The following is a 27,562-nucleotide window of genomic DNA, read 5'->3' as shown; positions in this document are numbered from 1 at the left end:
CACCTAACCCGCACATCTTTGGACTGTGGGAGGAAACCGGAGCACCCGGAGGAAACCCACGCACACACGGGGAGGACGTGCAGACTCCGCACAGACAGTGACCCAGCCGGGAATCGAACCTGGGACCCTGGAGCTGTGAAGCATTTATGCTAACCACCATGCTACCGTGCTGTTGTGTGCATTTATGGCACCGTCAAACATCCCAGTAGTTCTGGTCAACATCTTTGTCCCTCATTGGGATGATACAAATTTCATTAACTCTGTTGGCTTCACACTTCAACCTCGACTCTCATTATCTTATTTTAGGAGGCGATCTGAACTGTGTTCTGGATCTGAAATTGGATCATTATAAACTTAAATATTTAGTCCCATCGGGGGTGGCCAGGGCTTTTTCTTCTTTCATGGCTCTGGTGAGGGGATAGATCCCTGCCGTTTTTTTCCACCCGACTGACAGAGATTTCCCCTTTTTTCCTCAGGTCCAACTTGCCTATTGCGAGTTTTTAAAATCAATTAGCTGAAGAAAAGACTACAGTCCAAGCTGTAGGGAGTGGGAAGATGTTCTTGCATTGTAACAAGACAGACCAGGTTTAGTCCAGGTGAACCTTCTTTGAAATCATTGTTGCAAAAGTAATGGACCTGTTGAACATACTGTGTATGCTCCCTTCTCTTAGATGAGATTAATCAGGCTGTTTGATCCAGTTCAAATAATCAGATTTATTTCAAGTACACAAGCCTAGATATTTTTCTTGCATAAATCTTACTTTTTCAGCATACTCTTCTAACACAGTTGTCACTACACCATGTACTCCAGAGATTTCATCACCTGACTTGCAGATCTGCTGCGTTGATGTTATCTGTAGCTGAATAGAACCACATCATTTATCTGTGACTGTTTTTATCCCCAGGACTGAATTATCCTCCCTCAGCCCTGACTGATGACACGGCACAGAAGCGACAATGCCACAACATTTCCTATGAATAAATAATTGGATGATAGATCCGACGAAGAACTTAGTTGAGAAAAGTGGCGACTGGGAAGACGCTTGTTCAGCATCACTGCACTGTGATTTGAGAAAAACTACAGAAGCTTGCATTGCAGAAGAAGGCCATTCAATGCTTTTTAAAAATTCATTTACGGGATGTAGGCGTCGCTGGTTAGGCCAGCATTTATTGCCTATCCCTAGTTGCCCTTCAGAGTTGCCTTCTTGGACTGCTGCAGGCCACCCACGGTGCTGTTAGGGAGGGAGTTCCAGGATTTTGCCCCAGCAACAGCGAAGGAACGGCAATATATTTCCAAGTCGGGATGGTGAGTGACTTGGAGGAGAACCCTCAGACGGTGAGGTTCCCAGGTATCTGCTGCTCTTGTCCTTCTAGATGGTCTTGGTCCTTGGTTTGGAAGATGCTATCTAAGGAATCTTGTAGATGGTGCCACTATTCATCGAGGGTGGAGGGTTTGAATGTTTGTGGAAGGGGGAGCAGTCAAGCAGGCTGCTTTGTCCTGGATGGTATCAAGCTTCTTGAGTGTGTTGTTGGAGCTGTACTCATCCACGCAAGAGGAGAGCATTTCATTACACCCCGACTGGTGCCTTGGTCAAGCTTTGGGGGTCAGGAGGTGACTGGTGGTCAAGCTTTGGGGGTCAGGAGGTGATTCCTCACCTTTGACTTGCCCTGGTAGCCACAGTCCTGATATGGCTAGTCCAATTCAGTTCTGATTGATGGTAACCCCCAGGATGTTGATTGTGGGGGATTCAGCAATGATAATGCCATTGAATATCAAGGAGCAAAGGTAAATCTTCTCTTAGAGGAGATGGTAATTGCCTGGCACTTGTGTGGCCTGAATGTAACTTGCCCAAGCCTGGATATTGTCCAGGTCTTGCTGCATTTGGACATGGACTGTTTCATTATCTGAGGAGTCACAAATGATGCTGAACATTTTGCCGTCATTCGCAAACATCCCCATTTCTGACCTTATGATGGAAGGTAATTGATGAAGTAGCTGAAGATGGTTGGGTCCTAGGACACCACCGTGAGGAACTCGTGCATTGATGTCCTGGAGCTGAGATGATTGACCTCCAACTACCAATTATGACTCCAACCAGTGCAGAGATGTCTCCCTGATTCCCATTGACTGCAGTTTAGCTGGGGCTCCTTGATGCCATACTCGGTCAAATGCCAAGGGCAGTCATTTTCACCTCACCTCTGCATTCAGCTCTTTTTAACCATGTTTGAACCAAGGCTGTAATGAGGTCAGGAGCTTCGTGACCCTGGCGCAACCCAAACTGAGCATCCATGAGCAGGTTATTGCTGAGTAAGTGCCGCTTGACAGCACTGTTGATGACTCCTTCCATCACTTTGCTGATGATGGATAGTAGACTGATAGGGCGGTAATTGGCTGGGTTGGATTTGTCTTGTTACTTGTGTACAGGACACACATGGGATAGATGCCAGTGTTGTAGCTGTACTGGAACAGCTTGGCTAGGGGTGTGGCAAGTTCTGGAGCACAAGTCTTCAGTACTCTGGCTGGAATATTATTTTGCTGATGCATGTACTGAGAAAGAGCGTTCTGCCTAATCCCAGTCCTGCATCTTTTAAAACCTTTCTCTACATATTCCTTTTCTTTGAACGCTTATGCTCTTTGCCCTTAATCACTCCCTCGATTATTTCTTGTGACAATGCTGACCATGCTTCAACCCTCAGTAGAAAGAAATTATTCTTCACATCTCATCCAACTCGTTCATTGATGTCCACTTATCATTAACTGCCCAACCAGAGGATATAGTCTTTCTTTATTAAGCGCATCAAAGCCCATTCATTAGTTTACTGTGGGCAGCACGGTAGCACAGTGGTTAGCATTGTGGCTTCACAACGCCTGGGCCCCAGGTTCGATTCCCTGCTGGGTCACTGCCCGTTCTCACCGTGTCTGCATGGGTTTCCTCCGGGTGCTCCGGTTTCCTCCCAAAGTCCAAAGACGTGCAGGATAGGTGGATTGCCCATTGCTAAATTGCCCTTAGTGTCCAAAAAAAAAGGTTAGGAGGGGTTATTGGGGTAAGGGGATAGGGTTGCAGTGAGGGCTTAAGTGGGTCAGTGCAGATTCGATGGCCCGAATGGCCTCCTTCTGCACTTCATGTTCTATGTTCATGTTAAACATCTGTGCTGGTTCTTCTCATAGTCTTTGGTCCAGTGGAAACTGCCCAGAATCATCAGTCTCTCCACCTATGTAGTTTTTTTTACCACTGGCATCTTCCAGATAAATTTGCGTTGCCTTCTCTATGGAGCTTTAATGCCCTTTACTTGTCCTGGTCCACAAAACAAACGACAAACAACCATTGCCCTGTATAGGTTATCTTTACTGCTTTGCTTTGAAACTAAACCAGCAATGGAAACCCAAAGTTAGCGACTGAGCTGACTCTTTGAATGAAGCAGAGTGACCCTCCTTGGAAGTGGTGGTCCCAGACCATTTGAGAGTGTAAACCAGGTGTAGTGCTGAAACTGGTTTGCAAAGGACTTCATAGGTGGATGGGAAGTGGAGCAGGGTTTCCAATGGACCATAGGACACAACCTAATTAAAAGATCAGAGATTCTCCACTTTCTGCTCTGTAAGTAGCTAAGTTGCAAACTATTGGGAATGAGCTCTGTGCATGGGCGTATCAAAGAGCCTGCAGGGCTCTCCCTAAGGTTTACGTTCAAGAGACAAGAAACATAAATACTGCAATGGTTCTGAGCAATCAATGCAGTATAAGCCCATCAAAGGAATAATTACCAGGTTAGAACTCAAGCAACGAATTCAGCAACTATCAAAATCCACATCGTATGTGAGCACGGGAGCAGCTGCGCTTTCGCGAACTCTAGCTCTGTCCTTCTTTTAACCTTTTATTTTACCCTGGTGCACATTTCATAATTACTTTTTTCGGGGGCTGTATGCCTTGCACCGTGTCCCTGGTTGATCCTGAGTGGAGTTTTGCGATGAGTAGTCGAGTTTCATGGGAGAGAATCCTCATGTGACCCTGGCAGTCCGAGTGGGCAGGGGTGGGGTCCAACTTTGAGTGGCATTGTTGTAGGTGGCCTGGTGTTCTCTTCGACGGTGCCATGTGCATCGGGAAGATTGTTCCGTGATGCTGGTCTTTGGAGGGAATGTTTTGAGGAACTGAGAGATATCCATGGGAGAATGATGGAGGAGCAGGAGGGAATCCTTATATTCGATAGAGCACTTTCCCAAGTTAGGGCCCGTCTTCGATTCATTGACCTCCTGCGGCATGGTGTGTCGTCTAGCCTGATAGGTTGGGGAGGTATGGGCTAGATATGAAACATCCGTGAGCCCAGTCCCTGGTGAGAAGTGGAAGGCGAGTTACCATTGAAAATTGGCCACCATGCTTCAGTAATCTTGATCTGCTTAAGGTTCGACGGAGCACAATGTAGCTTGTCTTCAGGATCTGGGTCGGCTGGGCCTCCTGGCCCTAGATTATCCTGTTCTCGATGCTTGTCCTGAGAAGTTGGAGGTGGTCAATCTTGTTGAGTCGTCGTCGTCGTTCCCCCCCCCCCCAACCCCGGCCCGGTCGAGGCCTAGGCAATGCGCCGGGAAAATATGGACCCATGGTGGGGACTTGATTCTATGTTATCCTGTGATCCACTCCTGGTAGTTCTAGATCTCCTTCCTTTTTGTTTTTCATTGAAAGTGTTGACGGCACTGATCATAATCCGTACATGTTGCTGGTCGTCCCTGTAGAAATGTTTGGAATGATGTTGGTTCTGCACTGCGCCTGAGACTGGGCTGCTTTGTGTGATATATGTGTCACACCCTCTGGGTTTCTTGTGAATTTTTGTTGTATCTTTTCTGTTTTTTAAAGGGTGGGTATCCGAGGAGAGGAGATTGCGGTGTGTCATTGGTGTCGCTGGATTGAAGGGAAATATATATTGGTGCGCAGCCGAACACGGTGCGAAAATATATCCTGAATTCCTGTAGCAATTGCGAGCAACCGCTGTGTGGGATGGCGTGCGCCATTTTACCATGATTTCATGGCCTCATCCTGTTTCTCCCTTGTTTCATGGTTGGCTTTAAGGAGGCGTCAAGTTAGATCGAATGATTGTATCAAGTAAGTTATATGTTGAGCTAGTAATACAGCTGTTCTCCTGTTTCCCTTTATATTCATGTATGCAGTCTTTTTTTGCTTGCTGTGCTGTATCATTTTGGGGTTTTGTTGCATTGTTTGTTGAAATGCAAAATCTGAATTAATATACTTTTAAAAAATCCACAACAGTGAGTCTTGAGTAAATTCTAAATGTTAAAGACCAAGGTTAGAATGTAACAATGAAATATTATTGAAATAAGTGCAATTTTACTTGTAAACTGATGGAGGGAATTTGTTTTTATATCTCGCAGTATACGAGCTTGCCGTCAGTGCACCTGATGTCTTTGATGAGTAATGACAAACAGTAAAGGTTACTTCAGAGGTTTAAAAATATTTTGGGAAATGGGAAAACGATTTGAGGAGAGCAGGGTTATTAAGAAGAGAAATTATGACAACTCATCACACAAAATGATTTAACCCCAGATAAGGTTACTCAGGTGGAAATTTATCATACAAAATGCTTCACATTAATGACTGAGAATTAATGATCAATGGGCCACAGCAAGAATCGACCTAATTAATCAAGTGAGAAACAATAGTATCTGAGGAATGAAGAGGAGTAATTAGGAGTAATTTGAATGACCTAGAAATTAAATTAAATCTTGGGAAGAAACTTTGAAAATGAGAGGTGAACTTAGAGGCCTTCTCATTTTTAACAAGATTATCAAAAGCATATATAGGGTCCTAATGTGTCTTAATGAAAGCTAAAAAATAGAAGTGAAGGATGTATTGAGGAGCCATGCATACTAGCTCAAAGTATGTTGTTACCATATACATATGTATGTATGTTGCAATTTATCTTAAATGCTTCTGAATTGTTTTGCTTGGGAAATTAATATTTCTACATCCTGCAATCGTCATCGCAGTGATGAAGGATACAGAGTTCCTTGAATTTATCATGACAGAAAATTATCCTTTATGGGTGGAATTTTTCCAACGGATTGAGGACCCCAACAGGCTCAAATGGAGGTTCCTATCCTGCATTTGTCAGGAACCAGACCAGCAAAGCTACTTTCTCAAAGTTAGCGTGCTGATTGGCTGCCTCTGCGCTCACCGACTTATTAAGTGGGTGGCACGGTAGCACAGTGGTTAACACTGTTGCTTCACAGCGCCAGGGTCCCAGGTTCGATTCCCAGCTTGGGCCACTGTCTGTGTGGAGCCTGCACGTTCTCCCCGTGTCTGCAAGGGTTTCCTCCGGCTGCTCCGGTTTCCTCCCACAAGTCCCGAAAGACGTGCTGTAAGGTAATTTGGACATTCTGAATTCTCCCTCCGTGTATCCGAACAGGCACCGGAATGTGGCGACTCGGGTCTTTTCACAGTAACTTCATTGCAGCATTAATATAAGCCTACTTGTGACAATAAAGATTATTTAATAAAAGTACAGTGGGGTGGGGTGGGGGGGGGGGCTCTCGGTGTTGTCGATGCGATTGACAGCTCTGGAACCTCAGCAACCAGGAGAGGTGGGCAGTGCTGAGGTACGTATTAGTAGGTGAGAGCACCTTAAAATGGAGGTGACGTGAAAATAAATAATTTCTTAAACGAACAAAGAGCAATACAGCCTAGGAACAGGCCCTTCGGCCTCCAAGCCTGTACCGGTCATGATACCAACCTTTGCCAAAACCCTCAGCACTTCCTGGGGCGTATCCCTCTATACCCATCCTATCAATGTCTTTGTAAAGTTGCCTTTTGAACGACGTTATTGTATCTGCTACCACAACCTCCTCTGGCAAAGCGTTCCAGGCACTCACCACTCTTTTAATAAGACGGTGAGTGCAGATGCAGCCAATCAGCACGCTAACTTTGAGAAAGTAGCTTTGCTAGTCTGGCTCCTGACAAATGCGGGATAGGAATTCCCATTTGGGCCTGTTGGGATCCTGAAACCTGTCTCGCACATCTCCTCTGAACTCTGCCCCACGGACTTTAAACCTGTTCCCCTTGGTGACTCCACCCTGGGAAAGAATGCCTGCCCATCTACTCTATCCAGGCCCCTCAATCTTATCAGGTCATCCTTCAACCTTTATCTTTCTAATGAAAACAATCCGAGTCTATTCATCCTCTCCACATAGCTAGCACCCTCCAGACCAGGCAAACCTCCTCTGCAGCCTCTCCAAAGCCTCCACTTCCTTCTGGTAGTTTGGCGACCAGAATTGTGCACAAGTGCGGCCTTAACAAGGTTCTATACAACAGTAGCATGATTTGCCAGGTTTTATACTCGATGCCCGGTCCAATGAAGGCAAGCATTCCTTATGTTTTCTTGACTACCTTGTCCACCTGTGTTGCCAACTTCAAAGATCTGTGGACATGCACGCCCAGATCTCTCTGACTTTCCATATTCCTAAGAGTTTTACCATTTACGGTATATTTCCCCTCTATGTTAGACCTAGCAAAATGCGTTTATATAACACTTTCCACGACATCAGGACATCCCCAAAGCACTTGGTAGACATTTAAGACACTGATTGGAAGAGAAACCCCTCCACTTGGATCTTTTGGAGGCCACCTTCGTTGCCCACAGCCCCCTTTTTGGGAGATAGAGCCTCTGGCTCTGATCGCCCTCCATACTGTGGCTGGCATCAAATAACAATAGAGCATAGGAATAGGCCCTTCGGCTCCATTAAATTGGCAGCCTCAGCGTGAAAAGAGCCTTTTCCTCCGATCAGCCCTCTCTGCTGTTTGCGATTTTCAGCATTTAAGTTGGCTGGCTGCAGCTATTTAGTGGCTAGCCGGTCTGGGTTCCCGCCTGTCCCTGGGAAGAATTCCTGGTAACCATTGAGCATCAGAGAACCATCCCGATGTGGCTCTCCGCTAGTTTTTCCCAGCCCCGCTTTAACCCTCTATCCCAGGCCCAGAAAAAGTCAGCTGCTTGCCTCCTGAATTGCTCTAGTCAGGCAGGCAACAGGATGTACCAGAAGAATTTCATTGAATTTAGTGCGAACCAGAGCGTTGCACTGGTCTAAGGGCCAACCTGAAGTCTCTCAAGCCTCGTAACAATAACAATTGCTCAATTATGGCTGCACGTTCCATTGGCAGAGGACTTCCTGGGATCAGGTAGCTTTGGATTCTCATGGAAGTCAGCCTGAAATGCCAGATTGTATTGAAGTCAGTGCTGCCAAGAAAGACTTTTAATTGATATAACACTTTTCACGACATCAGGACATCCCCCAAAGCACTTGGCAGATAATTAAGTACTTTTAAAAAGTAGTTTCTCCAGTAATTGAAGAGACTGCTCCAGCAAACTACATCACCAAGTTAATCGAGGAATAGAGCAGAGATGTGAAAGGTGACTGTCTGAGGATACCATAATTGAGGATAATCAGCTGACCTTCAATATTAATGTTTTGCACAAAATGGCTCTCCTTTTTACCTTCAAAGCAATAGTAATTCCGCTTCAAATTTAATTAATTGCAAAGCACTTTGGAGGCGTCCTGAGGATATGGAAGGTGCTATGCAAATGCAACAATTTTTGTGTTCTTTTTCATTCGACAGTTAGTTGAGATGAGAGGAACGGGGAAGGGGATGTTTGCTATGATTCTGTTATAGGGTTCAGCAAGCTACAAGAGTCAGAAAGATATTGTGAACCTTTGCTATAAGACCATAAGACATAGGAGCAAAATTAGGCCGCTCGACCCATCTAGTCTGCTCCGCCATTCAATCATGGCTGATATTTTTCTCAACCCCGTTCTCCTGCATTTTCCCCATAACTCCTGATCCCCTTATTAATGAAGAGCTATGATTGGGCAACCTAGGCCAATGAGTGGGCCGCATGAGTGACTCTCCATCTCAGTGGGCTGCGAGATTGAAGTTGGACTCGTTCACTAACAATGACCCCATAAATAAGATTGAATACATTAAATACACACTGAATATTTCAGAGCGAGTTATAGAAAATGCTTAATCACTCATATCTTAATTTAAGCTGTCAGCAATTTCAAATGGTCAAAACAAAATAAATATTTCTGCTTCAATTGGACACAGAGGGAGCGCACAGCTCTCACACTCGTGCTGTGCACGATCAGCACACACCTCACTTCACGGGCCCTCGATTTGCATGCCATACCTATAGGAGAAAAAATGACAAGGACAGAAACAAGTAGAATCTGGCAGCCCTGCGCACGGGCAACAGTCGACAAAATGTCTTCTGGGCCGCATTCAACACCCAATTGCGCCGCATGTGTCCTGCGGACCACAGGTTGCCCACCACTGCTACAGTGGATTGCATGTGTGATCCAGAAAATGCTGAACTCACGTTATTATTTACGTAAAATTTTCTCTACAGAGAGCAAGAAGCATTTTGCGATAAACACTATACAATACAGCAGCAATTCATGACTGAACATGTTCACCTCGACTAAGAATCATGGAATGTGACAACATAGAAAAATCATATTCGCCCCACTGGGCTTGTGCCAGCTCTCTGCCTTTTCAAATTTCCTTTTCAAAGGCACGTTACATGTCATAGGAATCCCCAAGTTAAAACATTCAGCTCCACCATCATGCTTTAAATTTCTGAACTCTGGTTTCTGACCCATGAGTCCACAGAAATAATTTCTCCCAAGGTACTTTGTCAAAATGCCTCATCATTTTCAATACCTCTGGCTTCTCTCCTCTTTAACAATGTCCATTCTAGTGAAAGGGGACCCAATTTCCAGAGCCCTCTCAAAATAACTAGAGTGTGAAATCTCGGGTCTTACCTCAGTAAATATACACTGAACCTTCTCCATCACCAGGAAGCCGTTCCTAAAACAGTGCACCAAATATTTGACACAATACTCAATGGCCTACCCAACAGTGCTTTTCATTAACCATTTGTCTTTTTTTGTTTCAATTTTTCTGCATGTTTTGATAGCTTTTAGTCATTTTAAAATTTGACAACACAGAAAAATCATGGGCGAAATTCTCCGCACCCGCGGAAAGTCGGCAAACGGTCGTAAAAATCGGGACCGTTTTACGACGGTCGCGAAGGCTTCATTTCCCGACCGATTCACTTCCTGGAAATGGGCTAGCAGCGCGGCCGCGTCAATTACGTGCGTGATGACGACGGAACGCGACGACGACACGAACCCGCCCATGTGACGCCGCCCGACGCCGTAAAAAGGCGCGGGCGACCACAGAATCTGTCGGGCAGGATGTCGGAGCCTAGGCGAGCTGCACCTCGCTTTATTGATGCAGACGTCGAGGCGCTGCTCGATGCCGTGGAGCAGAGGAGGGGCATCATCCGCCCGCGGAGAGGGCATCGCCAACCTGCCAGCACGGTATGCCAGGCCTGGCGTGACGTGGCTGCTGCCGTCAGTGCTGTGGGGCAGACCCCTCGCTCAGCAGAGCAGTGCCGAAAGAAGCTACATGACCTCACCAGGTCTGCCAGGGTAAGTGCCATGAGGGTGCCCCCTAGTCACAACCATCCCTCCCCCTTAACTGCCCGGGGGGGGGGGGGGGGGGGGAGAGGGATTGGGGCAGAGTTATTTGAGGGTGGTTCACAAAGTTGTCACAGACCCAGCGCTCTGGCCCCGAGGAGAGATGCAATCATCTGATGACAACTTGCCCCCCCCCCAAACTGTGCCAGTATCAGAACGGACTGCTGATACCTACCGTTTTGTAATGATCTACCTATGTTTCCTCCCCCAACAGGCCAAGGCCGGTCATAACCACCGTGAGCGGCACAAGACTGGAGGGGGTTCGCCCAACATGCACCCCCTCAGCACCTTTGAACAGAGGGCACTGGACCTTGTTGGGGGGTCTGCCACCCGCGATATCGCGCAATGCGAGGTTGGCGGAACTGCAGCAAGTGAGACAACCCTCCCTGACAAACACCCTCCCCCCCCCCCCCATCCTCTGTCCCTTCACACACCTTGCCCACTGGGACACCTCCCCATCCTCTGTCCCTTCACACACCCTGCCCACTGGGACCGTCCAGCGGCCTGCCGAGCAAATCGAAATAACCCGTCTCATTCTCTTCCCTAGGACGTGATGCCGAACGACCAGGGCCGTCTGGCTGCAGACGGAGACACGAATCTGCCGCCACCTCACCCGGGGCCTCACAACAGAGGGTGCCCGATCAGCGGGCAGCCCTATCTGCCCCAACCCAATCTGCGGACCAGGACGCACAGAGGGTTCGAGGTCCACCACCACCACCAGAAATGGCCAGGGACAACCCTCCTGTCGCTGAGCGGCCCCACACCCTGGACGAGGACCTAACCATTGAGAGCGTCGGGCTTGCGGCACTGCTTTCTCCCACCACTTCCATCATCCCAGAGATACACACCCCGGCGGGCCTATTTAGTGATGAGTCTCCTGGGGCACAGTCTGGTTGGCACATCACAGATGAGCAGGTACAGCAGGTGGAGGTCGGAGCAACAGAGGGCCCGGACTCGCGGAGGCCAGACCAGGCCCAGGATGCAGCTGGCTCCCAGACGTTTTCGGAGTTCCTGGAGTTTCTCAACCCACCCGCACAGCCGATGCCTCAGGAAACCCAGGGAAACAATGACGGAATGAGGGCTTCCTTCCAGACTCTGCAGACGCTGTTAGAGGAGTCGATCCGCGTCCAAGAGCAGGGAGTGGTGCCGCTCATGGCAGAGACCCAGTCCGACACCGCACGGGTGGCATCCGCGGTGGAGGCAATGGGTCAGGTTATGCAAGACGTTGGGATTAATGTGCACGCGTCATCCTCGGCCCTGGACAGGGTTGCCCTCTCACAGGCAGCAATGTGCCAGAGCCAAACCGACATTGCCGGCGCCCTGCGGGCCATGGCCGAGTCTCAGCAGGTCATTGGCCAGTCGCAGCAGTCAGTCGCCGAGAGCATCAACCGCCTGACACATGTGCTGGATGGCGTCGTGCACAATCAGGTTGAGATCGCACAGTCCCTGGCGGGAATGTCTAACTCCCTGGACTCCGTCTCTGCAAACCTTCGGATCCTGGTGGATACCGTTGCAGGCCTCCAGGACTGGCAGCGCCAGGTGTCGGTGGTGCGACGGGGAACCTCCCCGCTCGTACCTCTGTCCCAAAGTGAGGCCCGGGGGCCACCGGGCTCCCCGAGGGAGGAGGAGGTTTCGGGGCCCGTCCCATTAACTCCATCACGGGACGTCCCGGAATTCTCGGCCTCCCCCCGTCCCATCCCTGGTGCATCGGGTGGGCAGCAGGCAGAGCAGGGTGGCACAATGTCACCCGAGACGCCCGCAGAGCAGCCTGGCCCATCAAGGCCGGGTCGCCCCAGGAAACGCTTGGCCAAGGAGAAACGAGTCGAGGGGGGCGATTCGCAGCAATCCTCCTCCACTCCTGCTGTATCATCTGGGGATTCACTTAGACGTAGTGGTAGGGCCCGTAAGGCAACTAAGATAGACACTGAGTAAGTTGGCACGGGTGAAGGGCACAGTTTAGTTGTAGGGGTAGGGCACCTGTAAATAATTGTTAATATTAAACACACTGTTCCACCTTACTTGTAATACCGTGTGATTGTTCCACAGCCACAGGAATCGTGATGGTGACCGAGTGTCGCTGGGGGTGGCGGGTGGTGAAACCTCGGTGCCGGGTGTGCAGTCCCTGCCCCTACCCCCCTCCCACAGCTAGCCCACGCGGGCACGTGATGGAGTGTCAGTGACGAACTCAGCGGCCACCAAGGTGGATGGTTCAGCTATTGCCATGGGTCAGACTCTCTCTAACGATTCTGAGCTCACAGCTCTTCGCAGAGCGGGCTGTCATCATTCCACATGGCACTGATCACACCCGCTGACACAGCCATCAATGTTGTGCCATTCCGTCTGGACCCAGTGATAAGCGTCATGTCGAAGTGGAGCAGTGTACACTGAGGGGGGGGGGTTTGGTGGTGGCAGTTGTGTGGTGACCCTCTGCATGACTAGCGATGCAGGTGGTGGTTTGGTGTTCATCGGGGACGTCACATGCGATGCGTGAACCGTGCTGCCACCATGGCGTCGCGTGCCCGCCGTCCTTGCCGGGTCCGTCGTGCCGCCTCCTGGACATCACCAGCACCTGGGTCGTGTCTGCGTGCTGCGCCCGCCAATCCGCCAGCCTCCTCCTCCTCCTCCTCCTCCTCCTCCTCCTCTGTGCTGGCACCACTGCCACTAGCTTCTCCCTCCGCCTCCTGCAACAGGTCATCTCCCCTCTGCATCGCGATGTTGTGCAGCGCACAGCAGACCACTACAATGCGAGCGACCCTGTCGGCCTGGTACTGCAGGGCCCCTCCGGAGCGGTCCAGGCACCTGAATCTCATCTTCAGGAGGCCAAGGCAGCGCTCCACCACACCCCTGGTTGCTGCATGGGCCTCGTTGTATCGTGTTTCCGCATTGGTCTGAGGCCTCCGTATCGGCGTCATCAGCCAAGACCTCAGCGGATAACCCCTGTCACCTAGCAACCAGCCCCTCAGCCGGGGGGGACGTCCCTCAAACATCGCAGGGATGCACGACTGCGCTAGTATGTAGGAGTCATGCACACTCCCTGGGAACCTTGCACAGACGTTCATGAACCTCATGTGGGGGTCGCATACCACCTGGACATTAATGGAGTATGTCCCCCTCCTGTTTGTGAACACTTCCTTGTCCACAGCAGGCGGGCGCATGGGGACGTGAACACAGTCGATTGACCCCTGAACCCTCGGTATCCCGGCCACACTGGCAAATCCACGGGCTCGTGAGTCTTGACTTGCTCGGTCCTCGGGAAAGGTGATGTAGCGATCGGCGATGGCATAGAGGGCGTCGGTCACATCCCGGATGCACCTGTGCACCGATGACTGGGAGATCCCAGAGACGTCCCCGCTCGGAGACTGGAAGGAGCCGGTAGCATAGAAGTTCAGAGCGACCGTCACCTTGATGGCTACCGGGATCGCGTGTCCTCCCCCCGTTCCACGTGGGGCGAGGTGCGACAGGAGTTCGCAGATATGTATCACCGTCTGCCTACTCAGCCGGAGTCTTCTCCTGCAGGTGATGTCCGGCATTGTTAGGAAAGAGACCCGGACACGGTACACCCTCGGCTTTGGTCGTCGCCTCTGACGCCGTGGCTGCACCCTCACTCTCTCCTCTTCCTCTTCCTCCTCCTCCTCCTCCTCCCCCCCCCCCCATGCTGCTCGACGACTGGCAACTCCTCGGCCCTTCCCTCTGCTGCTGCAGCTGGCCCTGCAGCCACTGCGGGTTGTGGGTGTGGATGCTGCTGCATCTCCAAATCCAGTAGAGCTGCCCCAACCACTGCGCAGAACATAGCCGTTCTGTTCCCATGCATCGTGCTAACCTACAGAAGGGTGGTGGGGGGCGGTGAAACGGGACATGTTAGACGGACGTTAGTCGACACCTCGGCAGCCGCCAGCCATGGGATACCAGTGTGTCCCGGTGGCCTGGTCGCGCTGCTGACACGCGGTCAGCCTAACCCCTGGTCACTTCCTGCATCCAACGGCCAGTAAACTATGTCCTCCTCACGGGTGCGTCAGTGGCCTGTGGCCGGAAGCCACAGGGGAACCAGCGGCCGTGTCCTCGTCACCTGCACACCATGGCATGGTGGCAGACATTTTGTTACGGGGTTGGACGGCTCACTCTCTACCTAAACCCCCCCCCCTCCGTCGCCCCCCACTGCCTCCCCCGTCTCCCCCACTGCCCCCTCCGTCTCCCCCACTGCCTCCTCCGTCTCCCCCACTGCCCCCTCCATCTCCCCCACTGCCCCCTCCGTCTCCCCCACTGCCCCCTCCGTCTCCCCCACTGCCCCCTCCGTCTCCCCCACTGCCCCCTCCGTCTCCCCCACTGCCCCCTCCGTCTCCCCCACTGCCCCCTCCGTCTCCCCCACTGCCCCTTCCGTCTCCCCCACTGCCCCCTCCGTCTCCCCCACTGCCCCCTCCGTCTCCCCCACTGCCCCCTCCGTCCCCCCCACCGCCCCCGTTCTGGACCCCCTCCCGTTCTCAGGGATGCCTTCCCCGTTGTGGCCAGACTCGAGCGGTGCGCTGAGCGGTGCGCTGAGCGGTGCGCAGAGTGGTGCCCTGACCTCCTCCAAGCAGTCGTCAGCCAGGCCGACTGGTTGACGAATTTAAAAAGCAGGTGTGTTTCACGACGTCCAAACAGGGCGCCATGACGTCGGGACTTCGGCCCATCCGGGCCGGTGAATAGCGGGGGGGCTCACAGTGGCGATTCTGGTCGTGTCAGGGGCGGGAAGGAGGCGTTTGTCGGGAAACGCGACTCCGACAATTTGCGGGGTTCGGAGAATAGCGGGAGGGCGTCGGAACAGCGTCGCCGTAAAAATTTCCGACGCCCGCTATTCTCCGACCCGTCGTGAGTCCGGAGAATCTCGCCCCATATTCGCTCCACTGTGCTTGTGCCAGCTGTCTTTTCAAATTTCAAAGGCACGTTACATGTCATAGGAATCCCCAACTTTAAAAATTCCTGTTATACTGCTGAACTCGTTCTTTCACATTTTATATAGCTCCTTGAGACCACAAGGAAGTCCCCTGTTCAGAAGACTCAGGAAGTCACGGGTTTGTACATATGCACGGATAAAGCATTTCTCAATGAGCTAACATCTGGGGCGAAATTCTCCAACTCCCCGCCAGGTCGGAGAATTGCCCGGGGCCGGAGTAAATCCCGCCCCTGCCGTGGCCGGAATTCTCCGCCACCCGGGAATTGGCGGGGGCCGGAACCACGCCCCGCCGATCGACGAGGCCCCTGCGGCGATTCTCTGGCCCGCGATGAGCCAAAGTCCCGCCGCTGAGAGGCCTCTCCCGCCACCGTGGTTTGAACCACCTCTGGTGGCGGCAGGATCAGTGCCGTGAGCGGGCCCCCGGGGTCCTGGGGGGGCGCGGGGCAATCGGACCCCGGGGGGTGCCCCCACGGTGGCCAGGCCCGCGATCGGAGCCCACCGATCGGCCGGCGGGCCAGTGCTGTGGGGGCACTCTTTTTCTTCCGCCGCCGCCACGGCCTCCACCATGGCGGAGGCAGAAGTGAATCCCCCAGCGCGCATGCGCCGGTGGTGACGTCAGCGGCAGCTGACGCACCGGCGCATGCGCGAACTGGCGAAGGCCTTTCGACCAGCCCCGGCGCCGGGCGTCAAAGGCTGTTGTTGCCGGTTTTGGCGACAGTCAGCGTGGTGCCAACCGCTCCGGCGCAGGCCTAGCCCCTCAATGTGAGGGCTTGGTCCCTAAAGGTGCGGAGAATTCCGCACCTTTGGGGAGGCCCGTCGCCGGAGTGGTTGGCGCCACTCTGCTACGCCGGGACACCCCGCCCCGCCGGGTAGGGGAGAATCCTGCCCCAGAACAGAGGTTCACAATACAATGCAATGATTGCGAAGCAGCAAACATCACCAGTAGAACAAGCAGAGTGAGCTTCAGTTCCCAAAATTGGCTTATTTGTTCTTTCAAAAATGGTTTAAAATTATGTTATTTCTTTCAATTAAAAATGGAACAACTTGCGATTCAGCACTTACACAGAAATGGAGTACTACAAAGGCAGAGTGTAATAGATTGCAAACAAAACATCTCAGTCATGAGGGAAATATACCAGGTTAATGCCTGTGACTATCCGTATGTTTGTTTTTAATTTGAAGTACGATGGACAAATATTTCAAATTAAACAAAAAGTGGATTCAAAAGGTTGTGTTGGGGAGAGGACAAACAGCAGAGCAACTGAACGCTACAACAACTTGCATTTATATTGCACGTTTAATGTAACAAAAAAGGCAAATTATAAAGAAAAAATTGGCACTGCACCACATAAGGAGGTATCAGGGCAGATAGCCAAAAGCTGGGCAAAAGAGCATCTTAAAATCTTAAGGGAAGGAAGATAGGTAGAGAGTAGTATGGAGAGTATTGCAGAGCTTAGGCCCGAGGCAGCTGAAGGCATGGCCACCAATAGTGCGGTATTTAAAATTGAGGACTTTCAAGAGGCTGAAATTAGAGGAATGCAGGTCTCGCATAAGGGGTTGGAGGAGGTTATGGAGATAGGGAGGGTGAGGCCACGACGAGATTTGAAAAGATAGATAACAATGTTAATATCGAGCCTTGGCCTAATCAAAAGCCGATGTAGGTCAGCAAACACAAGTGTTTCGGATTACCTCAAGGTTACGAAGCGCAGAATGTGCCTGTGCATGAGAATAATCTTTGTGGCATGAATTAAAATTTCAGCAGCAGATAAGCTAAGGCAGGGATGGATTTGGGCAATGTTACACAGGTGGATATAGCCAGGTTTTAGTGGTGTTGTGGATAATCAGAAACTCACCATGGGGTCAAATATGAGATGGATGATTCAAGGGAACTATGGCGGGAGGGGATCTTGCAGTGGATACTTTATGTATCTTTTATGTGTAGCGACTGTTGTAATATCAGAAAAGTGGTGAACAACAAAAGAGATAATGACCAGAAAATCTGCTTCAGCAATTCCAATCTTCAAAATTGTGCCACCGAAGTGTTTCTATTCATCCACGAAGGCAGAAGGGGCCGCAGTTTATTGTCTTATCTGAAAGACGACACTTCAACCGGGGAACAGAAAGCTTCTTTTTAAATAACGATAAAAGCTACGGCAACTCTGAGAGGAAATAAAAAGAAAGGGGTAATGATTGGAAGGAGGTTGTGATCTAAAACTACTGGCAGCTTTTCAGGATTATGACATTCGAACAATGTGACAATAGGAAAGCATCATGGGATGAAAACACAATTTGACGTATCATATTTCAATTAATGTTTATAAAAGCAGAATCCTACAGATGTTGGAAATTTGAATTGAAAAGTGGAAATGCTGGAAAACCTCAGCAGGTCTGGCAACATCTGTAAATGAGAAACAGAGGCCGGGATTCTCCGGTCAATGCCATTCAATTTTCCCACCGGCAGTGCCCCCCACCCAAACGGGTTTTGGAACGTTATTGGGTGGTTACAATGAGAAATCCCATTGACAATCGGCAGGAAGATAGAATCACTCCGCCAGCAAACGGCATGTGACCATATTATTCCTCCCAGAGTTAACATTTTGAGTCCAAGTCCCAAACGGGACCATATCCACACTGTGTTGCTGCCTTCATCTTCAGTCTGCTGTGAACCCTGACTTGCATGGAGTAGGGGACTTAATGGCCTTCGAGACCAGTCTGTCATGATCATTGGCCGAGAGATCATAGATCATAGAATTTACAGTGCAGAAGGAGGCCATTCGGCCCATCGAGTCTGCACCGGCTCTTGGAAAGAGCACCCGACCCAAGCCCACACCCCTACCCTATCCCCATAACCCAGTAACCTCACCCAACACTAAGGGCAATTTTGGACACTAAGGGCAATTTATCATGGCCAATCCACCTAACCTGCACATCTTTGGACTGTGGGAGGAAACCGGAGCACCCGGAGGAAACCCACGCACACACGGGGAGAACGTGCAGACTCCGCACAGACAGTGACCCAAGCCGGGAATCGAACCTGGGACCCTGGAGCTGTGAAGCAACTGTGCTAACCACTATGCAACCGTGCTGCCCGGGCGGGAATAGAGGCAGGACACCATGTTCTGGGCCAAATCAGCATCCACCGCTGTGGCTGCCATCTGTAGGCGGTCTTGGAAAATCGAGAAGGTCTTCATCTTCGAGGTGGTCAGGGCAGAGCTGGGATCCGGGATAGGATAGGGAAATGTTGGGTTATTAAAATTGTATTGTTGCTCAGTAGCTTATATGTCCAAACACTCACCAATTTTGCATCACATAAAACCGTTTCAGCTCTGCCAACCTTCTGCCCTGTTTTCATTTGTCCCAACTTGAGACAGGAAAATTCAATCTTTAATCTCTGGAACTATGCCTGGAGCTGCATAGAGTTCCAAACCAACACTGTTGGAGAAGTTAAGTTTAGTTCCGTGCAGTCCAAATATTGACATGTAGCCTGTGCATTTTGGCTGTTTAGATGCCACTACGTTGGACAGTGCCCACAAAGGAGGTTCTATCCTATTTGCCCAACACCAGCCCACACAACTAAAACTGGGGTAGGCCTCCCCCAGCCATGGGTAAAATCATGACTATGGCTGGGTGACCATATAAGACCTCACTAGGCCAAACTACGGGCTGGCCACTTGACGCCTACCCTGCCACCTTGCCTTAAAATTTCCGACAGGTTGTGGGTGGGCAGGTGCGTGGCGGGAAGGCCATCCGCTGGCTTTTACGAGACCAAATCTCTCCCTCCTCCCAACACTCATAGAACATAGAACAGTACAGCACAGAACAGGCCCTTCGGCCCTCGATGTTGTGCCGAGCAATGATCACCCTACTCAAACCTACGTATCCACCCTATACCCGTAACCCAACAACCCCCCCTTAACCTTACATTTTAGGACACTACGGGCAATTTAGCATGGCCAATCCACCTAACCCGCACATCTTTGGATTGTGGGAGGAAACCGGAGCACCCGGAGGAAACCCACGCACACACGGGGAGGACGTGCAGACTCCGCACAGACAGTGACCCAGCCGGGAATCGAACCTGGGAACCTGGAGCTGTGAAGCATTTATGCTAACCACCATGCTACCGTGCTGCCCAAACTCACTGGAGCAGGGGACCACAGTATCCAGCCCTGTGTGGCACCAGATGCACATCAATGTTGTTGACTCTCAACAGCCCTGCAAAATAACCTAGCAAGCCACCAAAGCATCTAGCCCCTACCTTCTCAAGGGCACTTAGGGATGGGCAATAAATGCTCTGCTTTGCCAATGTTGCTCACATCCCATGACTGAATAAATGAAAAACGGGTTGGTAGCACACTCGTCACTGAGTTATGAGATTAGAGGTTCAAGTCCTACTCTGGAGACTTCAGCAAAAAAATCCCAGGCTGACGCTCCATCGTAGCGATAAGTGAGTGTAGCCCTTTCGATGATGCCACCTTTCAGCTGGGGTGTGAAAGCGAGGCCTCTCAAGCTCTCCAAAAGGGATTTTAAAATCCCTTGGCACAATTTCAAAAATTCGAAGGGGAATTATCCCCAATGTCTTGGCAAGTACCTATCATTTACTCTACATCATTTAAAACAGATTAACTGGTCATTATCACACAGCTGTTCGTTGTGTACAAATTGGCTGCCTTGTTTCCTTCATTACGACAATTTGGTACTGCCGTGCCAATCGAGGCCCTGGATGCCCAGAACGGGCATGTTGCGGCCGTTTTTACGACGGCAGCAAGCAGGTGTGTTTGCTGCCGTAAAGGCCTGAGAACTCGACCCATCGGCTTGGGGAGAATCGCTGTTCGCTGTAAAAAACGGCGAGCAGCGATTCGTGTCGTGGGGTGGCCGTGGGGGGGAGGGGGAGGAATAGCGGGAGGGCGGGAAAAATGTCGGGGATGCCCTCCCGCTATTCTCCGGCCCATCGTGGGCAGCGGTGAATCGCGCCCTATATTTTTCTACACAGGAATTTAGGGCAAACATTTACATTGCCAAAAAGTCCGTAGTCACAGGTTGAACTGAGTACTAATAAGTTATGAGGACGGTAACAGTTACAATTTTTTGAAGATTTTTTTTTAAACTATCCACTTCACCATTCTGTGCCACCTCCAGAGCAGATGCCAAGTTACATTCAACCAGAAAAAACAGAGCGATTTAAAGCAAAAGTGAAATATTCTAAAACACAATACAGATACCAACCATGAGTTGGTGTTTTCTCTCTTCTCCGGATACCAGTTGCTCTCCCTCTCTCGTATTCAGAACTCATGGGTAGGCCTTCTCCTTCCATTAATGTGTAATATTTCCCACTTTCGTGATCCAGAAAGTAGCTGGAAGATTCAGGACCTTTCATCCCAGATTTTGCCATCCCATACTTGCCAATGTCGTCACAAGGCATTATCCCCAATTCATCCCTAGAGCCAGAAAATAAAGAGGTCGAAAAACAACCATTAGTTCCAAGGCTTCAAAACATGTTGACTTTCTGCAAAATGTTTCATTGCCAATCCTTTGAAGGCAAATTTGACAGCTCTCAAATGAAAGCTTGTTTGGAAAGTCAAACTTGCAGAATGCAAGGAAGTTTTGCTTGAAGCTCCTTAAAAAAATATTAATGTTCTTTGTGCATTGTGAAGTCTAGATTCTCAAGGCAAAATGAACACAGGTACATGTTCAATAATCAATCTAAGTATACAGAAGCCAGAAACACCACAACAATAAGCCAGCATTTTAACTTCAGTGAAACATGAATGGTACATATATCAGCAACAGTAAGTTGAAAGGACTATAAATTGGCATTTTCAGCTGATCCTAATGGTGATGATGATTGTGTTTAAGATGGAGCAGGAATTCTCCATTTAAAGGCTTACCTGGGACCGTAGATTCCAGAAAGGGGAGATAGAATAAAGACGTCATGAAGTGTGGAACTGTCATACTTTGAGGATATACCAATGGTGCTGGTTGGTGTTGTGGAGCTGCTTGTCGGACTTGTAGGAATAACTGGCTGGAGAAGATGAAAATGAGAAAGGATTAGTGCCAGAGACAAATTAGTCAGTCTTCTACATTGGCAATGAGTATCTGTCACTGCCATGTGTTGAGAAAAAGTCAGACCCATCAGTCAATCGTTGGTGGTGTTGAGGAATGTTGAGCAGAAAATGATTAAGATTCCATTTTTCTTCTTTGAATAGCACCACAGGATGGTCCTGGAGTCAGATTATCCCGGGTTCACGACCCACTCAGGACTTGACGGTCACAGAAAAGGAGTTCACAAAGCAACTGAACAGATTGTCATTGAGACTGCAAATACTTCCAACCCACGATTCGACAAGAGGACAAATGTGTGGGAAGATGTGCGAAACACGGTGGCACACTGCTGCCTCACAGTGCCAGGGACCCGGGTTCGATTCCGACCTGGTGTGACTGTGTGGTGTTTGCATGTTCTCCCCATGTCTTTTGGGGGTTTCCTCTGGGTGCTCCGGTTTCCTCCCAAGATGTGCAGGTCAGGTGGATTGGTCATGCTAAATTGCCCTTTGTCCAAAGGTTAAGTGAGGTTACAGAATTACGGCGATAGGGCAGGGGAGTGGGTCTTGGTTAGTGTCTCTTTCAGAGGATCGGTGCAGACCCGATGGGCCGAATCGCCTCCTGCACTGTAGGGATTTGCTGATTCTATGAAACAAACAAGACTTCCACCATGAAAGTTGCTATTTCTTCAGTCCTTAAGTACCAGCTCATAATATGTTCTCAAACCCTGGGATGGGGTTTGAACATGAACAACAACTTGCTGTTGTTGCTAAGGTAGCAAAAAGTCCTAAGGTACATAACAGGAATGTTACAAAACAAAAAATGGCCCTGAAACATGTAAGAGAATAATAGGTAAGATGACCAAAAGCTTCGCCAGAGAGGTAGATTTCAAAGATTGTTCTAAAAGAGAAACAGAAAGGTTATGGGCAGAGAATTCCAGAACTTAGGGCCTTAGCAGCTGAAAGAAGTACTACCAATGGTGAAGCAGTTAAAATCAGGGATGCTCAAGATCTAGAATTAGAAGGGCGCAGTTATCTTAGAGGGCCATAGGGCTGGAGGAAATTACAAAGACGGGGATGGGTACAGTCATCTATGGATTTGAAAATAAGGATTAAAAAATTAGGAATATTGCTTGATTGGGATCGAATGACGGTCATTGATCACAGAGATGGGGGAATGAACACAGGCAGCAGAGTTGAGGATGACCTCGAGTTCACAGAAGGGGAAAAAAAAACAGGACCTGTCAGCCAGAAATGCAGTGGAATAGTTAGCTCTAGAAGTAACAATGGAATAGCTGTGAACTTTAAGAAGAGATGAGCTGAGGCAGGAGCATAGGTGGGCAATATTACAGAGGTGGCGATAGGGGGTCTGGTGATGGTGTGGATATGTGGTTGGAGATACAACTCAGGGGCAAATGTGACACCAAAGTTGCCAATAGTCTGGTTTAGCCACAGACATTTGGAAAGGAGAAGGGATGCGTAATAGTTTACTTAGGCTGGAGAAATGAAGCTGGTATCATTAGTGAGCGAGTGAAAATTGATACCTTTGAGCTGAATTAGGGGTGGGAGGGGGTGGGGGGGTGCCACCAGCATGTAAATGAGGTACAGGAGGGGGCTTTGGGGAAGTCCCAAGTATGATCGAGCAGTTATTGGTGCAGTTCCTGATCAGGCATCGACGAGCGCCTCAGTTGGCTCTTTTTGGAACTTGCCTTTAGAGGAACAGAGGGGAGTTGTGAACCTGTTTGAGAGGCAAGCCTGATGGCAGCAGGATTAGAAGATCGTGAAGCAATAAGAAGTTGGGAAAGAGATTTGAGAGAGTACAATACCCGAGAGAAGAGAAATGAGAGGACGTATGACAACAGGAACAATCGGGGGGGTGTGGAGGGGGGGTTGAAAAGATAAATAAATAAATGGCAATAGAAGAAATGGGCAACCCACAATCTTAAATGCAGAGACAAAGACTGTAACCAACTGAGTGAGGTTGGCGCTAGAACATGTCAGCCAGCTTGGTGTCATTTTGACACTTCCCCGTGATTGAAAGCCACTGTCCTGGGCAACAGATGCTTGACCAACACCTCTGATGATAAATTCCGTTCAAACAAATCTGGGAAGAACCATAAACGTCACAACTAGCAGTATGCTCCGTAGAATTGTGCTCTAAGTAATTCATTCAATTCCATCAAATATTGGACATTGATTATATTTAGAGGTTTCATTTGTATTTTTTCCAATTAAGGGGTGATTTAACGTGGTCAATCGACCTACCCTGCACATCTTTGGGTTGTGGGGACAAACCTACGCAAACACGGGAGAATGTGCGAACTCCACATGGACAGCGACCCAGAGCCGGGATCGAACCTGGGAACTCGGTGCCGTGAGGCAGCAGTGCTAATCACTGCGTCGCCGTGCTGCCCCCATATTGGAAAACATATGCTTGAACCCAATTATTCGGGATAGGAAACGCTCACGTTTTAATCAGAACAATTCATTGAATAGTAATTAGGCAGATTGCAAAATATATCGAATTGTTTGTCTGTCAGTTGGTATTTAGAGATCACCATTAGTTGTAGTTGTTCTTGGAAAACAAAGCCTAGAAATGACTAGGGTGATAGGAGCAGATTAGTGTTAAGTGTTGGTGTGGCATTCTTTTGTCCATTATTGTAAAACAGGCACTACCCTATTGATTTCAACGTATAATACCTTTGTTGGAACTGTTCAACTACTCAGTTTCCAATAGCCATTTCCACATACAGATGATTTAAGCCTGTGCCTCACTCAGCTCTATAGTAATGCTGATGGTCAATAAAAATAAAATGTACCTAACATAGAACAGTACAGCACAGAACAGGCCCTTCGGCCCTCAATGTTGTGCCGAGCCATGATCACCCTACTCAAACCCACGTATCCACCCTATACCCGTAAACCAACAACCCCCCCTTAACCTTACTTTTATTAGGACACTACGGGCAATTTAGCATGGCCAATCCACCTAACCCGCATATCTTTGGACTGTGGGAGGAAACCGGAGCACCCGGAGGAAACCCACGCACACAGGGGGAGGACGTGCAGACTCCACACAGACAGTGACCCAGCCGGGAATCGAACCTGGGACCCTGGAGCTGTGAAGCATTTATGCTAACCACCATGCTACCGTGCTGCCCTAAGTTTTACCAAGTAAGTTTTTTTTGAGTCATTAGCCATTTAAGTCATTAGCTAAAAAATACAAAGATGCTTATAGCCAGTTTACTAAATTACATTTGTTTCAAGAAGTCCTAAATGACCATAGGCTTCTTTCCCCTTTGAGGGGGAGAGCTGACTGGTGGTGGTTTAACCTGAGGATCACCACACCTCAAGCGAATGGCAAAGTTGAGCAGACAGGACCTTCATGAATAACCTTCATGGTACAGGCATTGAACCCATGGTGTCGGCTTTACTCTGCATCATGAACCAGCTGCCCAGCCAACTGAGCTAAACCAGCCCCCAGTAATATCGGGATTAAGTGAGCATCTTACATTGCTGCATCAACTCACCAGTTCATCCTTTTCTGTTTAATTAATACCTGGGTTTTATTTTGCGGGAAAAAAACGGTTTATCCTGTTGACCATTGTGGGGCCTGGGAAAGTACTGCAAGGAATGCTGGAGAGTAAGATTTCCTCCCACACCTGCAGGTTTTGAGGTGAATGGGGTGGGAGCGTGGATGGGATTCCCTACGGAATCATGACCACACCGATCTGGATCGATTTTATGGTGACGGATGCATGCAGGATCTTGGACGGGAAGCCTGCCCTTTCCCCAATTAACGATTTTAAGGGGCCACTTAAGGACATTTTCCTGCCCAGGCTGGCAACTCAAAGCGGGAACTAGAAAAATGTAGCATCTCTGATATCGGTTGGGAATGTGGGCATGGTTGTCTCCATTAGCAACTCCCTTCTGACTGGGGAGGGGGTTCCTTCACTCAAGGAACGGATACATCTGAATCTTCCTCTCCCAACCTGGCCTATCACCTGATAACCCAATCATTTCCCTTGCAACATGCCCCACCCCTACTCTCCCACAGGAGTCCCCTATTGTACCTGGGACCCCTACCACTTACCTGACCATGTTCTGACGCTTAATCCCAGGCACGTTGCTGCAGGCTCTCCTTCGGCCACTGAAGTGCTTTGTTTGGATGGACTGGATGTCCAATCACATTGGTTGGCAGCTCTCCAAAGTGGGACTTCCTTCCTTCCTTCTCAACATTATTACATTAACTATGATCTGCTCTCACTCACACTATGTTTCTGTTATAACCTGCCTGAATACTACTGGCTGGGGCCTATTGGGTATCCCAAGAATGAGCTCTCCCAATGAGGAGGAGAAATCATTTGCAGTTTTACCTGCATAAATAGAACTGGCCAGTGTGGTACCAGCTAGAGGAGTGAAGCAGTGGTGAAGTACTACTACTGCTGTATATATGTAGTTGCAAATGAAGTTACTTCTTTTGACTCTACAAACCCATGCTGGATACTTCGTAGCTCTCACAAAAGTTTCCTTCAGTCTGTCCTCTAGCTTTCTCCTCAACCTCTCCTCCCACAAGGCTTGGCATCGATACCTCATATAGTTGCACATCTAGCTCCCTCTAGTGGTTGATTCACACTTAACATCAATCCTTACAGTTCTTCACATTTATGATAATGTCACAGAGGCTTGACCACCAATGGTGGAATGCTAGAAATCAAAGAAGCTTAAGATTTTGGAGAGGTTAGCAGAGACCTAGGGCGGCAGGGTGGCGCAATGGTTAGCATTGCTGCTTCACAGCGCCGAGGACCCAGGTTCGATCCCGGCCCCGGGTCACTATTCATGTGGAGTTAGCACATTCTCCCCATGGGTCTCACCCCACAACCCAAAAAGATGTGCAGGGTAGGTGGATTGGCCGTGCTAAATTGCCCCTAAATTGGAAAAATTATAAAAAGGACTCTAGGATTGCAGAGACCTTGGAGGAAATTACAGCGATAAGGAACGGTGAGGCCATGAAGAGTTTTGCAAACAAGGATGAAGCTTGTAAAATCAGGCTGTTGCTTAACTTGGATCCCATGCAGGGCGGTAAGCACAGGAGGTCATCAGTGAGCTCAATCTCTTGCTAGGTGAACTCAAGTGAAACAAAAATCCCCACATAAAAACAGAAAGTGCTGTAAATACTCAGCAGGTCTGGCAGCATCTGTGGAGAGAGAATCTCCCCGAACAGACGCCGGAATGTGGCGACTAGGGGCTTTACACAGTAACTTCATTTGAAGTCTATTTGTGACAATAAGCGATTTTCATTTTCATTTCATTTCAGAATCCGAGTTCGACCATTAAAACTGCATCCCTGGATTACCTAACTACCTAATTGCCCTTGAGAAGGTGGGGGGTGAGCAACCTTTGTGAACTGCTGCAGTCCATGTGGTGCAGCTACGCCCACAGTGCTGTTGCATTTTGCACTATGAAACCTTTGTCATTTAATCTCTCCAACCCTCTGCTTTATTCTCGACCATCCCTTTTATTCTTCAATCCCTCCCCACTGTCAACGGCTCGAAACCCATCATATTGCTACCTTCCTGAAGATGAGTCACATATCGACCTTTTGTTTCGCTCTCCACGGTTGCTGCCAAGCCTGCTGAGTGTTTCTGAGATTTTCTGTTTTTATTTCACATTTCCAGCATCCGCATGCAAGTATTTTTCAATTATGACAGTCTTTAAATGCTTGCTTCCTGAGGGAAATAAATGAGCTATCAAATTGATTTAGTTACTATCCTGTCACTCGAATATGCAGCAACATGGTACCTAACTCCGTTCATTAAGATCATTAGTCCAAAGAAATTTGAGGAATCCATAAAAAGCAAGGGATTCTAGTACAGCAGAGGAAGGTAGCCAAGACAGCCAAGACTGGATTTGAAACCTCATTCAGTAACATTAATAAAAAAGTAATATAAAATTGGCTCGATTGCATGATTCATTAAAAGTGTGCAAAAATTATTGCCGTACAGTTGCTCAGTTAGAATGGAAAGGGTCAATATGATGACCGTTGATCTGCATTTT

At 49.1% G+C, this 27,562-nt stretch overlaps 1 protein-coding gene across 6 annotated transcripts in view; it reads right to left on the bottom strand.

The window, feature by feature from the left end:
- si:ch211-26b3.4 (connector enhancer of kinase suppressor of ras 2) overlaps nt 1-27,562 on the bottom strand; it is an 824,630-nt gene that overhangs the window by 308,392 nt on the left and 488,676 nt on the right. For all 6 annotated transcript variants that reach the window (XR_005457712.1, XR_005457711.1, XM_038775303.1 and 3 more), the window contains 2 exons: nt 21,356-21,489; nt 20,694-20,905 (listed from right to left, as the gene is read on the bottom strand). Coding sequence is in view for 4 of the 6 variants with exons in the window: in XM_038775303.1 (XP_038631231.1) it covers nt 20,694-20,905; nt 21,356-21,489 (346 nt within the window). In the remaining 2 variants the exon portion in view is untranslated. The remainder of the gene's footprint in view (nt 1-20,693; nt 20,906-21,355; nt 21,490-27,562) is intronic.

Source organism: Scyliorhinus canicula, chromosome 17, assembly GCF_902713615.1.
Source record: "Scyliorhinus canicula chromosome 17, sScyCan1.1, whole genome shotgun sequence".
Classification (NCBI taxonomy): Eukaryota; Metazoa; Chordata; class Chondrichthyes; order Carcharhiniformes; family Scyliorhinidae; genus Scyliorhinus; species Scyliorhinus canicula.
The sequence above is the reverse complement of the archived record's forward strand: the minus strand, read 5'-3'. Positions and strand labels throughout refer to the sequence as shown.